At 43.2% G+C, this 13,115-nt stretch overlaps 1 protein-coding gene across 1 annotated transcript; it reads right to left on the bottom strand.

The window, feature by feature from the left end:
- Positions 1–1,322: 1,322 nt before the first annotated feature.
- Positions 1,323–12,515, bottom strand: shld2 (shieldin complex subunit 2). The gene is made up of 9 exons (XM_076285899.1): positions 11,968–12,515; positions 7,044–8,369; positions 6,259–6,366; positions 5,567–5,761; positions 5,110–5,256; positions 4,740–4,946; positions 4,390–4,627; positions 3,548–3,663; positions 1,323–3,201 (listed from the first exon to the last, which is right to left on the bottom strand). Exons 2-9 carry the CDS (start codon positions 8,314–8,316, stop codon positions 3,023–3,025), a joined length of 2,463 nt encoding a protein of 820 aa, XP_076142014.1. The 5' UTR covers positions 8,317–8,369; positions 11,968–12,515; the 3' UTR covers positions 1,323–3,022.
- Between the last annotated feature and the right edge of the window lie 600 nt (positions 12,516–13,115).

Here is a 13,115-nt window from a genome sequence, read left to right as displayed (position 1 = left end):
CAGCTATCAAGAAGAGAGGTTATGTCATGGATTTTTGTGAATGTTTCTTCTTCTACATATGCATAGGTTTAGTCATCTAGTTCATATGATATTCAGCTTTATTGTCTATGCAGTAGTCTAAAACAAAATGCAGTTTTACCCAGTGGTGCAAATAACTGACATGTCCAAAAGGGCATTCATGAAATGCTTTGCTAGACTGTTCATACACATCTTAATGGGCCAAGATGAACAGCTACTGTCCGTTATTGTTTGTGCAAATAATAGGCTGATTCATGTTCCTATGCATTTTGCAACTATGAGGTCCATGGTTAATCTGGCTTTCGCCAGACCAAGCTCAATCTTTTAAGAAGTCGAAAAAGAAATCGCTGGCAGATCAGGCTGAGTTCACCCAGCCTAGTCCATGGTAGGCGCCCAATAGAAATATTGTTTAATTTTGCGATTGAGATATCCACGCACTGGCGCCCCCCCTGCGACGTGTTCGCCCCCCGGTTTCAGAGCTATTCTAAATGAAAAAATGCATAGAGGGAGTTATGACAAAACCGTGACTGTTAACAAACTATATAAGGTAGGCCCAATGCTAGGCCTATTACACAACATAAATTGTCACTAGGCTATGCTGGCGACCCAAATAAAATCTCATTTGGGAACCAATGGCTTACAGTATCAAGCGGACTTAAGCTGCCACCTCTTGGCGAAAAGTTAATAGTTTTGCATATCAGTATATTTCACGCAGCTGTGTAAATCACGGAAAGCGCAATTGAAGTGGACACTTCGTTGTTTGGATACTTCACACACACATGTGTTTTTAATTGCAAAGACTAGAACTAACAAGCTGGAATCAAAGCACATCGACTCCCCTCTCACACCCTAAACACGCACTTCGAACAAACAAAAAGCGTCTCAGTCTCATGGTATAGCCATAGGCAATAGATTTATCCATAGCCATGGATAAATCTCTCAACGTGTGCTCTAAAACATTTGGTAAATGGAGATGTAGATCATCACGGGTGCGTTAATAAATCTACATGGCGATTTGACACAAATGATTCACTTTGACGAATTTATTTCAGTCCTAGGATCCTAGTTACTTTACTTTGAGCCATGCTCTTCCTTACTTGAATCACCTTTGAAAATAAAGGGTTGAAATAGCCTATATGGGTGTTTGGGAATGAACGTTGACTCAGATGCTTTTTGAGACTTTGAGCTAAATGTCCCACCCCGGTGTTTAGGATCATCGTAGACAGATTATCTTTCAGGAAGCCTATATATTTTCCATTAGAAAACCATCACGTAGCGAACGTGTTGTGGCTAACTCATATAGCTCCTGTTAGTAGCCTAAGTTATGGTCATAAGCAAATGAGGTGACAGTCGAAAGATACAATTAGTGCTGTTATCAATTTGCTTGGTAGCCTATAACCGCATTTATGGTTTTCTACAAATACATCAATAATCAAATTGGCCTCCATCACTCAACCAATGCTAACGGTAGTCTAACATTATTTTACCTACGTCCTAGGATAACTTGTATAAGATTAACGTAGCCTACCTGCAGTACAAACCAAGCATGTCCGATAAACATTCTCAGATTTATTTCGGTTTCAAGAAGAAATGGGAATTACATTTTATGTGGAAATCGTCCTATCCTTATTAGACATTCTCTGCGGTAAACTACAGTCCTTGTAGGAAGCCTCCATTGTTTTTCCAACCCACTTTTAACTTCCAACAAAATATGTCTCACTGCAACGATGCGCCATCTAGTGGACAAACGACTATGTATCGCCAATACTGGAAATACAGCCATGATGATGATGATGAATATTTTTGGCTTTCCTTTAATCCTACTGAATTTGTAATTATGTATCGGCTGTTCTAATTGCCGATACCGATAGTATGTGCGTGCCTGTGTGTGTGTGCATGTGTGTGTGCACCGCCATCTACAGGCCAATGAGTGTATAGTCACTAAATGTACACATAACCTACATTTTTTTAGACCCCCCCATGGATGAAATTCTACGAAACGTGGCATACCCCCAGAGAATGACAGGTCAATCATACACATAAAATGTGGTGCAGTTCTGAACATCTTAACTGAAGATAGGGGTGATTAAAGCAGAATGATATTGCATTTTAATTTTTTACCGGGGGGGTGCAAATCACAAATGAGTGATTATGGGCCAGGTTGATGTGGGCCCTTGAGACCAACATACCATAAAAATTCTTCATCCTCAGTGCCACGGTTCAGGTAATTATTTAGGAAAAACTGCATTTTTTGGGTTTCGGGGGGCCCAAACAAAATTTTTCTGTAAAAGTCTAGTGGGGCTACATACTGTACCCACCAAATTTCATGTGTTTCAGTGTCCCGGGTATCGTTGACCAAAAATTCAGGAAGTAGATGACGGGAAAAAAAAAAAAAAAAAAAAAAACTTTGACATTTCACATTACTGAAGTGCGATACACCATGCCAGGGTGCATAAGGCAGATGTGGCTATAACCCCACCACCACCAATGTGAGATAGTAGCTGTGTATTGGCAGATCCAAAGGAGATTTCTCACACATGACAACACTAACGTGAATGCAGTTTGTAGTTCTGGGGGTGGAGGGGCTGGGAGCCTCACAAGAGAACACTCTGGAAACTTTGGACTTCTCTGGGATGACAGAATGATTCATCACGATTCCCGTCTAATGCATCCCCATTTGCGGGGGCATTTTCAACATTACAACACATCTTACAAAAATATTTTTATAAAAAAATAATTAGTACAAGTGTTCAAAATCACAGGTATTGGTTGCCATCAGTTACACTGAATCCTGATGAAGGCTGTCTGCTGAAACGTTAATAAATAGTTTAAAGAGAAAGTAGTGTGCGGCTACTCTATCAACCCTAACTATTTCATGAAATTATAATATAATCTTATCCCACACCTCTGTTTAGGTGCAGATTCTCTCAGTTCTTTTGTCATCAGTTGCCCTTCTTTCAGTTGGATACGTGCCCAGGAATCAGAGAGCTTCCACAACAGGGGCTCATGGGTTTACTGGACTGAAGTCCAGCAGGACAAAGTCTTGGATGATGGGAACACTGTTCTCATCACACTGGATATGGCTTCGGACAGTCAGGAGAAAAGGGCTGCGGCGGGCAGTAGCCAACAGAGAATGGATTCTCTCTGCCACCACCTGGACATGCCTAACATCAGAGGAGGGAGCTAAAGAGATAGAGAGAGAAAAGAGAGAGAAGTTTGATGTTGATTGAGTGAGTAAGTGAGTGAGTGAGAGAGAGAGAGAGAGAGAGAGAAGTGGGGCTAATGAAAATATCACATATTTATTTATTTCATAAAAAAAATGATACATATAAATGAATCTGTTAACTGAATGAACAGAAAGGTCAAGTAAGTATAACGGAGGAAATAAGTAGTGGAATGTAGCTGTGTAGATGGACTGTATCCACAGTGACAATGAGCAAATCAATCTCACACATATTTAACTATGGAAGCAGCATGCTTCAGTAGTCTGGGTGAGCAAAGCAGAAGCAGTGACAAGCTGTTCACTCACCCACGGTCTTGCTCAGTTTATCTGGGGGAGTATTCAGAAGGACCCTCTGCACCAGAGTGGGAGGCACCTGTACATACACCTGGAACTCACCATCCTTTACCGTCAGTACCACTGGCCTGGGGAAAACCAACACAGCACAACAAGACGGTAACACGCTTAGAGCTAAAACAACAGAGAAAAAAAATTATTCAGTTTTATTTATATAGTGCCACAATATATGAATATGTGTTTCACCACTCTACAGAGCTCAGCTTGAACTTGAGCCTTCCTAGAGCAGGCACTAAGACAACAAGGGCAAGGAAAGACTCATTACTCATTCAGTGAGTGCACTGAGTGAGTAATAGAGGCTGTAAGCTCTTGAGCAAACCCTTCCAAATGGTCTGTTTAAATGGAGCCCGCCTAGTCCAGATGAAGGGTCTCGACACTCCAGACAGTTTCTTTAGTTAGCCCTTCAGCTGTTCATCCCTTCTAATGAGTCAGTTACTGAATCTGTAGTCGAGAAGGTCTCAGTTGCTAGGAGACAATGCTGCTCTGATCTGGTCTGACACAAGCTCTGATCATATGGCACTTAGAAATCCACTGGATTGCACAGGCAGCTTCAAACCACTGTCTCCATTGGCTAACACTTGTCATAGCATTAGAGGGATTTGGGCAACCAGGGTCACTGGCACTTGTTCATCATTGAGTGAACTGTGAGATGATATACTGTATTAGTATTGTCTATATGTTGTATTGCATATTGCTTATTGTCTGTATTGGTGTGTCACCATCAGATCCAAAGTCCTTGTGGGTACCAACTCACTTAGCCCAAAGCAATCGGATTCTGATTCTGAGAGACTGACCTGTAGTAGTGTCGCACAGCAGTGTGTGGTAGGCACGGGTAGCAGGGCCTGTAGATTCCATTGTCATCAGTGTCCAACTCCACAGCACAGCGCCCACACCCGGTGAAAGTCACGTCTCCAGAGACAATCTCCAAAATTCTCTCAAGGCTCATATGGCTGTTAATCACCTGCCAGGTGTTTTGGGCTAGGCTGCCTTGAAACTGGAAGCCTGTTATTTGTGCTTTAAGCTCCACATCACCTGATTGGGAAGGAGATAACAGTGAATCACAGAGACACAACAAATGGACACACACCCTCGGACAGACATATCGAAGTGGACGACAGTATTTGTGAAGCCACGCGGTCCTAACCTGTGTACTTCTGGGACAGTAGTGTACGTAGGTCAATTTCTATACAGGAGTTAGTTGGGTTGTTCTGGCCCAGCTTGAGGAACTCTGCACAGCGGTTATCACTGGGAGAGACAACCTGGCAGGAGCCCCAGGGAGTTGAATGAAGCTCAAGGAGACCTGAGGTCACATCCTGCTTCACAAGAAGCATCCGGAAATCCCACAGCGCCTCTGCACAGGTGCAGAGAAGAAAATGAAAAAGAATATGTAGATGAAGATGTAAATGCAGGTGACTTGTGTTGTGTTTGTATAATTGGGTTATTGGGTTCATTTTATTGGGTTATCTAACATAACATTTGTTGTTTTTTTATCAACTGAAATTGCTTTACAACACCTTTATGCTTCTGAATGCGCTCCAGCCATGCCAGGGCAGCACCCCATAGCACTACTGCCCCCTGATGGCCATCTGCTTGCTCCACAGTCAACACTGATCTCTGAACTCCAGCCACCCGGGAGATCCCCTGGGCCTCATCCCGCCAGGCTGAGGGGAAAACAGCCTGTTAACACCACTGTTATGGCAACGACACAAATAGCTTCAGTGACGTCACAGAGAACACACAGTTCATTGAAAACAAAGGGAAACACTGCGCTGTGTTGTAATATGAAGCCATCTTCCTATGCTATGATTATGAACCATAAATTAATAGTATGATTATGGTATCCCTATGATGTAGTAATTGTTTGGAACCATTCTTGAGTACACACTGTAATAAATGGAAAAACAGGATAGCTTCCTGAAATTGTGATTTAGTACAGGGCAAAGCCATTATCCATATGACTTATGGTGTTACCTGTTACCATGTTGGTGTGTGTGACCCGGACAAGAGCATGGACTAGGGTATCAGGGCGCAGAGCTTTGAGTTTTGCGTAGGGAATTGTGCTTAGGTCCTGATGGCTGCAACGAGGCAGGGAGAGCAGAAGGGGGCGCCTCTCCTGCAGATGAGCACACAGCTCTCCCAGAGTCCGTCTGTTCACTGCCTGAGGCACTGGGCATTACAAACACAAGGCATTAGCATTTATCATGAGTCATCTATGAACGCTGATGTTCTGTACATCCCTCATGAATGTTAAAGGTGCTCTAAGCGATGCTGGGTAACGTCACTTCTGTTGACTTTAAAACAAAACAGAGAGCTATCTCGCTACTTCCTCCCCCTCCCTCCCGTGCTGCTCCCGTGCCATTGAAACTCTCCTAAACGCACATCTCGTCTGTGATTTGCTGGAACAGTTTGTTATATTTTTATGGGCTAGGTTTGCCCAGGTTGTTTTTGTTGCCTGGGCTGTCCACAGAGATCGTGTTTTTTTTACAGTGTATTCAGGACACAGACAGCTAGTGGTTGGTTAGGTGATGTTTGCAGCAAGTGACATAAAATGTTTTAGCCTAAAAAACGTGTGGCATCGCTTAGAGCACCTTTAATATTCATCATGAATATTAATTCAAAGACCCTTCGTTGATTGTGTTCACTGAACAGCTGTGCAAACACACCTGAGGGACAGAGGCTGTTGGTCACCTGGCCCAGGTTGAGCAGTTTGCTTGTGTAGGAGGACTGCAACACCGTTTCCCCCCTCCACTTGTCCTCGTGAACCCTTATGCCTGTCAGAGCCATTCCAAATACAGGGATTGTTTGGAGAAAGCAAAAAACAAAATGGTAGAAACAATTATGTTAGAGGATTTATCAACCACTAATAACTTAAATGTTAAAGCTCAAACCAGCTAGACTGCTTTCTGCTCTCTAAGATCTGATAACAGCATTGCCAACTTATGTGTTCTTATATGAGGACTTCCAAAAGTACAGGAAATGAAACAGACTTAAGCAATGCTATCTAAAGTTCCCTTCAAGTCCTCTCATAGTTTCAGATAATTATAACTGCAAAAAGTTGAAATATATGACTGCAAATCTCAAGAGCTATGAAATCTCTCTAGCTCTAACGGCTTCTACACACAGTTGCGTGCGTTGCAGTGCTGAAGACGCATCCCATTCACTTTACATAGGATCACGTCATCCGTTGCCGAACTGAATTGTGGGTCTGTTGCGTCGCGTTTCTCCCGTCGCTCGAGCTCGGGCGGAGGAGCGTTGAGAAGTTCAGCTGTTGCTGCACCGACAGACGGCACCGGCCAATCACGCCAATCGACGGACGGCACCAACCAATCAAATTACGGTTATATTTCAAGTCATTTGCATAGCTACCGTCGGGAACACCCACTGGCATGCGTTGACGGAGCGCAACTGTGTGTAGAAGCTGTTATAGGTTCTGTCCTGCCCTCTCTACCTGTGATTAGCAGCACATCTCCTGGCTGTACTGTCAGTACCCAGAAGGCAGCGGTCCTCCACATCACCACTTTCATTTCCACATCCGACTGGTCAGTGACTATCAACGTTGCCAGGGGAATAGCACTTCCTGCTGCTGCACCCCTTTTCATCTTCACCTCCTGGAGGTGAGAGGGGTGCACCACAGCAGCTAAAATCGAATACTGCACTCCGTGTGTTTTGCATCTGGCCAGGAGAGTTGGAGGCCCGGCTGTTATACAGCCACCCCATGCTGTCGGCTTTGAATGGTGACCTTCCGGTGTGGTTGGAGACAACCTGCTCTTTTTCCGAGCAGGAGAGACAGGTGAGCTGTGAGCGGGCCGGCCAGGTGGAGTCTGTGTAGGCTGGCTCGGTAAAGCGAGACAGGGCAGAGGAGTTCCCTGCAGTGGGCCGTCTTTGTCGACAGGAGCTGGAGCTGCCGCTGCTGCAGGGATTCCCTGAGTGCAAAGCAGCCCATCTGGCGTCCTCTCCAGCATCAAACCCCCTTCCTGCTGCCGCTGACTCAGCAGAATCTCGGAGAATCTGTCCAAAGAGGGTTGCAGGGTTCCTCCCACTGCCCGGCTGCTGCTGCCTGGGCTGGAGTGGGGGCTGTACAGCTCTGGCGAGGTCCTGGAGATCACTGGAGTCTGCTGCTGGGTCAGTGGCGTGTGTGGGGAACCCATTCCTGTAGGCGCTGGTTCTGGAGGAGGCCCTGACGTCCTTTTCATGAGAAGGGCTTGGCTCTTTGTCCACACGCTGAGGTACAGACTCTCCACAGACATAATATCAGAGCAGGACGGTTGGCATTCGGACACCGCGAGAGGCTGAGCAAGTGGAAAGCAGCTGTCTAGGTAGCCTTGGAGTGATTCTGAACAAAGGTCATCATCATTCTGTGATAGATTTTTTTTCTGAGAACGCTGGCTTAGTGGGACAGGTGGTGAAGGGTTGGCAGTGACCACATTTTCTCCATCTTCTTCAAATAATGGCAATGAATGCCCCTCAGATGTTGTCGCCAATTCAAAATGACCCTTGCTGACATCTATATTCACGTGCCCTGATGAGATATTTGCCTGCACTGAATCAGGGTTAACCTGGACCCCTCTATCATTGGTCCGAGGCCTTAACTGGCCCTGATCCCAGGACAGTTCCAGGGTTTTCCATTCATCACTAGAGTCTTCATGAGCATCTCTAGCTGATGCACTCAGAGAGGAGCATGGTGCACCGAGAAACACATGAACCTTAGGTTTGTCCGTCATGCTCTTTTTGTCCTCTCGATGCAATGCAATCCAATTCACTGCTGATTGACTACCTAAAGACAGGAAAAAATGCACAATATATACCATATGATTGTCAATATGATGTCAATATACACACAAAATACCATATGATTGTCAGACTAGAGTTAATATAACATGCTAAAAGAGAATAAATTAATTACATTATTTAGATGAACTAAGAACATGTACACAAAATGAGCCTAAATCATTTGAGTGCTCAATCAGAGTTGCAGAAGGCATGTCTGAACATCTAATCTCTGACAGGCAACAAAGTCTGTGTACAGGAGTGATTTTTTCACTGGCAAATGATCTTTGAAAGGGACATAGTTCAGATGATCCAAACGTGTCTTTTGTCCACTGTTTGTTCAGACAGGGAGCCACTAGAAAAAACTGAATGTCAAGGTCAATAAGGGAAAAAATTACCTTAGCATTACCAAACACATTTTTCTCTGAATTCCCAAGGCTACTCAAGCAGCCCTGATACACATTCTTACAAAGAAAAATATCCGTTCATGATAAAAAAAAAACATTATGTGTGTTTGCACAATAATTGACAGTGATTCTGTCAGCAGGTCTCGAAGGTAGTCAGAAACTTGGTAATGCAGGCAAGTCAGTGGTGGTAATGTTCACATGCAACAGCTGTTAACAATAAACAGCTATTCAGTCCAGACCATAGTCAGACTTAAACATTCTCCAGAAGTGATGTGTGATGGCAAACAAGGGAGAAAAACAGCCGTAGCTATAGAGTACCTCCCCTGAACCCACCAACCACATGATGGGTGTTGGTGCTACGGCAACCAATGGCACAAAAGAAAGAGGCCAGTAAAACTTGAGAGCACCAACAATGATTTATGACAGTGAGGCAGATGGAGAACTGAATAAGGTGATGTGGTGGAGCTTAAAACTGCCCTGAATGAAAGAGGGCATGTTCTTTTAAAAGTATTCAATATAGTTTATACTTGTAAACAAGAAACACTGTAAACACTTTTTTTTTACACACAGCCTTCCTGTACTGTGACATGCATAAGAATGCTCCTCTGTCCGGCCTCTTGACCAAAATGTCTATTGTACAGCATTGATAGGAACTGAAGATGCAGAACTAGGTACTACTATATTTACTAAGTAGGTAGGGCTTAAAACTGGATTTTGGGGGGAAAAAAAACTCCTTTAGAAGACTTTAAGGAACATGACAACTTTTTTGGAAATTAGCTTATCTGCTGTCTATCTTATTTGATAATAAGAGGATATATACAGTTCTCTTCTCTGTGCATGCAATGACCCAGTCTGACACCTTTAGCCTAGCTTAGCATAATTAACTGGTAATGGGTTAGACCAGTTGGCCTAGTGGAGTGGTTCTCAACCTTTTTTCAGTGATGTACCCCCTGTGAAACATTTTTTCAGCAAAGTACCCCCTAACCAGCACAAAGCATTTTTAGTTGAGAAAAAAACAGAGTACTGTGTCATCAGTGTCTAATTTATTAAACTTTGGAACTGATAAACTCATACAAAATACAAACATTTGGGGGGAAACTATTTTGAACATTTTAAATTTTAATAATCCATGACTAAATGTATTGCAAATGATTGTATATTTTGCAAATTATATGTATATTTTAAAATTTCACGTACCCCGTGGAGTGCCTTCACGTACCCCCATTTGAGAACCACTGGCCTAGTGTATAGCTACAAGGGCACTATAGACCCTTTCAACAATAAAAACAAAAACAATGCTTGAACGTTCTATTTGGGCCCCAATCTACTTCCTCTGCATTAAGATAACATATGGAATGTTAAAAAGGAAGTCTTGTGGGGCCAACTATGATGCTGATAATGGAACTCTGGTGTAACCCACTTCCAGTGAATAATGTTCAAATATCAGACAGGGTTGTTTCAAGCACAGAGAGAACAAAAGTTGGCATATTCCTTTAATGCAGGTTGCTTCTCATTTAATTACACAAATACAGCAGATGACTGTCCACAGTGCACAAAGCAAGATCCATAAAGACATTTGTGATTTTGGTATGGAGGAACTTGACTGGTCCATTGAGAACAGTGTTCTCTATAGTTTCTCTATCAAACTAATACCTTTGAGAAGAACTGAAGAGAGATTGCGAATTGACGAGCCAGGCTTTCTTCCAATATTGCCTGACCTCGCAAATACTCTTCTGAATGAATGGGCAAAAATGTCTAGCGTGGCCACACCCACCTAGAATCTCCTTTCACAAGTGAATGAATCTGGTTTTAACTAGGCAAAAAAAAAATCCATCCACACTAAAATCATATGAATATCCTTCCCAAAAGAGTGGACACTGTGTGTGTGTGTGTGTGTGTGTGTGCCACAAAGGCCAAAATATGTGAAAAATATGTGCAATGGTTAAGTAGGCTAAATAATGGAAGAACTGAACTGCTGAAATACAGAAAGGCGTTTTGTCCACACACACACACAGTGGATCTCAAATTCCTGGATCTAGAAAGGAGTCTAACTGGCAGGCAAATCGAATCAAATCTGGCAGGCAATCAAAAGCAGTGATTGTAGAGTGCTCTCATATCCTACTCCAATCTAGGAGCTTGCACACTGCTACAACAAACGGCAACAAACACCAACCGTTGGGTCAGTGTGGGTTGGGGCATTGTTGGCGTTTGTTGGATGGAGTTTGACATGACAGTTGGTTTTATGAACATTCTAAAGACTACCAACTTTAGAATGTTGGAGTTTGTTGGAGTAGTGTGCAAGCTCCTTTAGCCTACTGCAAGCAGGGTTGCCAGAATTGGGCGGTTTTGCAATCTATTTTGCGGGCAAAAATGGGTTTGGGCGGGTGTATAAAAATTGGGCTGGTTTGGGATCAGTTCGGCGGGTTTTTGTAGCCGAAACAGAGGCACTTCAGACCCTTCTTCCAGCGACCGTCTCTGGTCAGCAGGCAGCAGTCTGTCACTCACTCACTCACACACCCTCTGGCTGACGTGCCCCCTAAACTCACAACAGACACTCTCAGCTCACGTCACCTTATGTATCGAAACATGCATTCTAGCTATATAAATGGCATAGTGCATGGTATTTCCATAACCGCGAGATATGCGCTTCACAATGACGTCAATTAGTTGTTAGATATTCACAGCAGACAGTAAAGCCCAGCAGTAATTTATCCAAATTAACACATATTTCAAGTACCATGATGTTGTCAAATATTGAAGTTGTGGGAAGTTTAAGCTGTATGTTTCTTTCGTCCCGCATGTCGTTTCATTTATCCCGGCCTGGAGAGACGAATGAAACAAAACGCACGTTCGATTTCTCCTTAAATAACTCCTGAATGGTTTTGTTCAGAGCTGAAAATGCAACTGTATTTGACAGAGGACCGATGTAGGTTGCTTGTGACAAAATATTAGCTTTCAGTGTTTTACGATGTCTTTGTAAATTACGTTTAATTAAAAAGTGTTTCAGTCCGGTTCTCCCCTACTCCGGCGCAGACCGCCATTCAAACACACGGCTCGCGGGGTTTTCAAACTTAGCTAGCTGACTGACAATGTCAATATGCCAAAGTGGGCAAAGAGCATTTTCTCATTACAGTCAATCTCTTCATGAGTGTGCACACTGCTGAAAGATTACCTACGAGACAGGATGGACTTACTTACCCCTTCTTTCAGGGTTGATGGATGTGCGCAGGTCTTGCGCGAATGGCTTGACATAGACTACGACCCACGTTCCGTCCAGCCCGACAGTTGTTGAGGAAGTTTGACAAAGCCTACTATAACTTTTTAATTATTTTTAGGCCTAATAACAATTGCTCAAAGCGATTTTCACGAAGGGCCTAGCCCTAGGGCCATAGGCCTATGTTTTTTTGTGTAGAGATGGCCCATGCATGAACGTTCTGCTTCTGCAAAGAGCGCACTGACACCCCTGTTCGTTCAACGCGACTTTCATGAAAACTAGGTTTAACTGCCTGTCAGGTAGGCCTACTAATTGTTCTAAATTACAGGTGTCAAACTCAAGTTTGCCTTTAGCCTATATCTGGCGTATGAAAATATTTTTTGCGTGTAGTTGCCATGCATGAACGCACTGCTTCTGCAAAGAGCGCACTGACACTGTCCCTATTCAGCGCGATTTTCATGAAAACTCTAGGCCTAACTGCCTCTCTCAGGGAATAGGCCTATAGCGCCTAGGTATTAATTGCACAGGTGTCAGACTCAAGTTTAACTCAAGCCTTAGCCTACATTTGGGGTAGGCCTATGCAAATATTTTTTGTGTAGTTTATGAACCAGTTATGAACGCACTGCCTCTGCAAAGAGTCGACACCCCTGTTCTATAATCAATGCGATTTTCATCTAATGTTATACATGAATATGCATGTGTCATGTCGCTATTATAAATAATTGAAATGTTGTGCGTTAGGCTATTTTGTATGTTCATATATACATTCAATGTTTTTATGTTAGGCTAGCCTACTGAATGCTTTTGTTCCAAGCGTCTATTGACACAAACAGACTCATTAATAGTCTATGTTTAGCCTATTGCATTATTTTCCGTAACATAAGCTTATAGAAGAATAGTCTGACGTCCGTGTAGCCTACTTTTGCGTTCATTTGATTGAATATAGTTTCTGAAATTGGATAGGCTAAGTCGAAAAATGGGTTATTTTAAAGCTTGCTAATGATTTCAATGTGTTTAAATCAGAAACAAGCAAAAGCTAATTTGGGCAGTTTTTTGTGCATTCTCGCGGTTTTTGACGAGGTTTTGGGCTGGAAAACCTTGATGTGATCTGGCAACACTGACTGCAAGTTTC

The sequence above is a fragment of the Alosa pseudoharengus genome, unplaced genomic scaffold (assembly GCF_046254945.1).
Source record: "Alosa pseudoharengus isolate Yale_2024_CS ecotype anadromous, Long Island Sound unplaced genomic scaffold, YU_APseudo_1.1 YU_APseudo_1.1_scf_15, whole genome shotgun sequence".
Classification (NCBI taxonomy): Eukaryota; Metazoa; Chordata; class Actinopteri; order Clupeiformes; family Clupeidae; genus Alosa; species Alosa pseudoharengus.
Note: the sequence above shows the minus strand (reverse complement) of the source record. Positions and strands in the feature narration are given on the sequence as shown.

Bases quoted from the DNA above. Each gene is read 5' to 3' on its own strand.
- shld2 (XM_076285899.1), bottom strand. From the start codon at position 8,316: ATGACGGACAAACCTAAGGTTCATGTGTTTCTCGGTGCACCATGCTCC. The intron at 5,762-6,258 runs GTGTGTTTGCAC...TGTAATGCCCAG, and splicing joins CAACAGCCTCTGTCCCTCAG to TGCCTCAGGCAGTGAACAGA. The intron at 3,202-3,547 runs GTGAGTGAACAG...CTATCTCTTTAG, and splicing joins TAAACTGAGCAAGACCGTGG to CTCCCTCCTCTGATGTTAGG.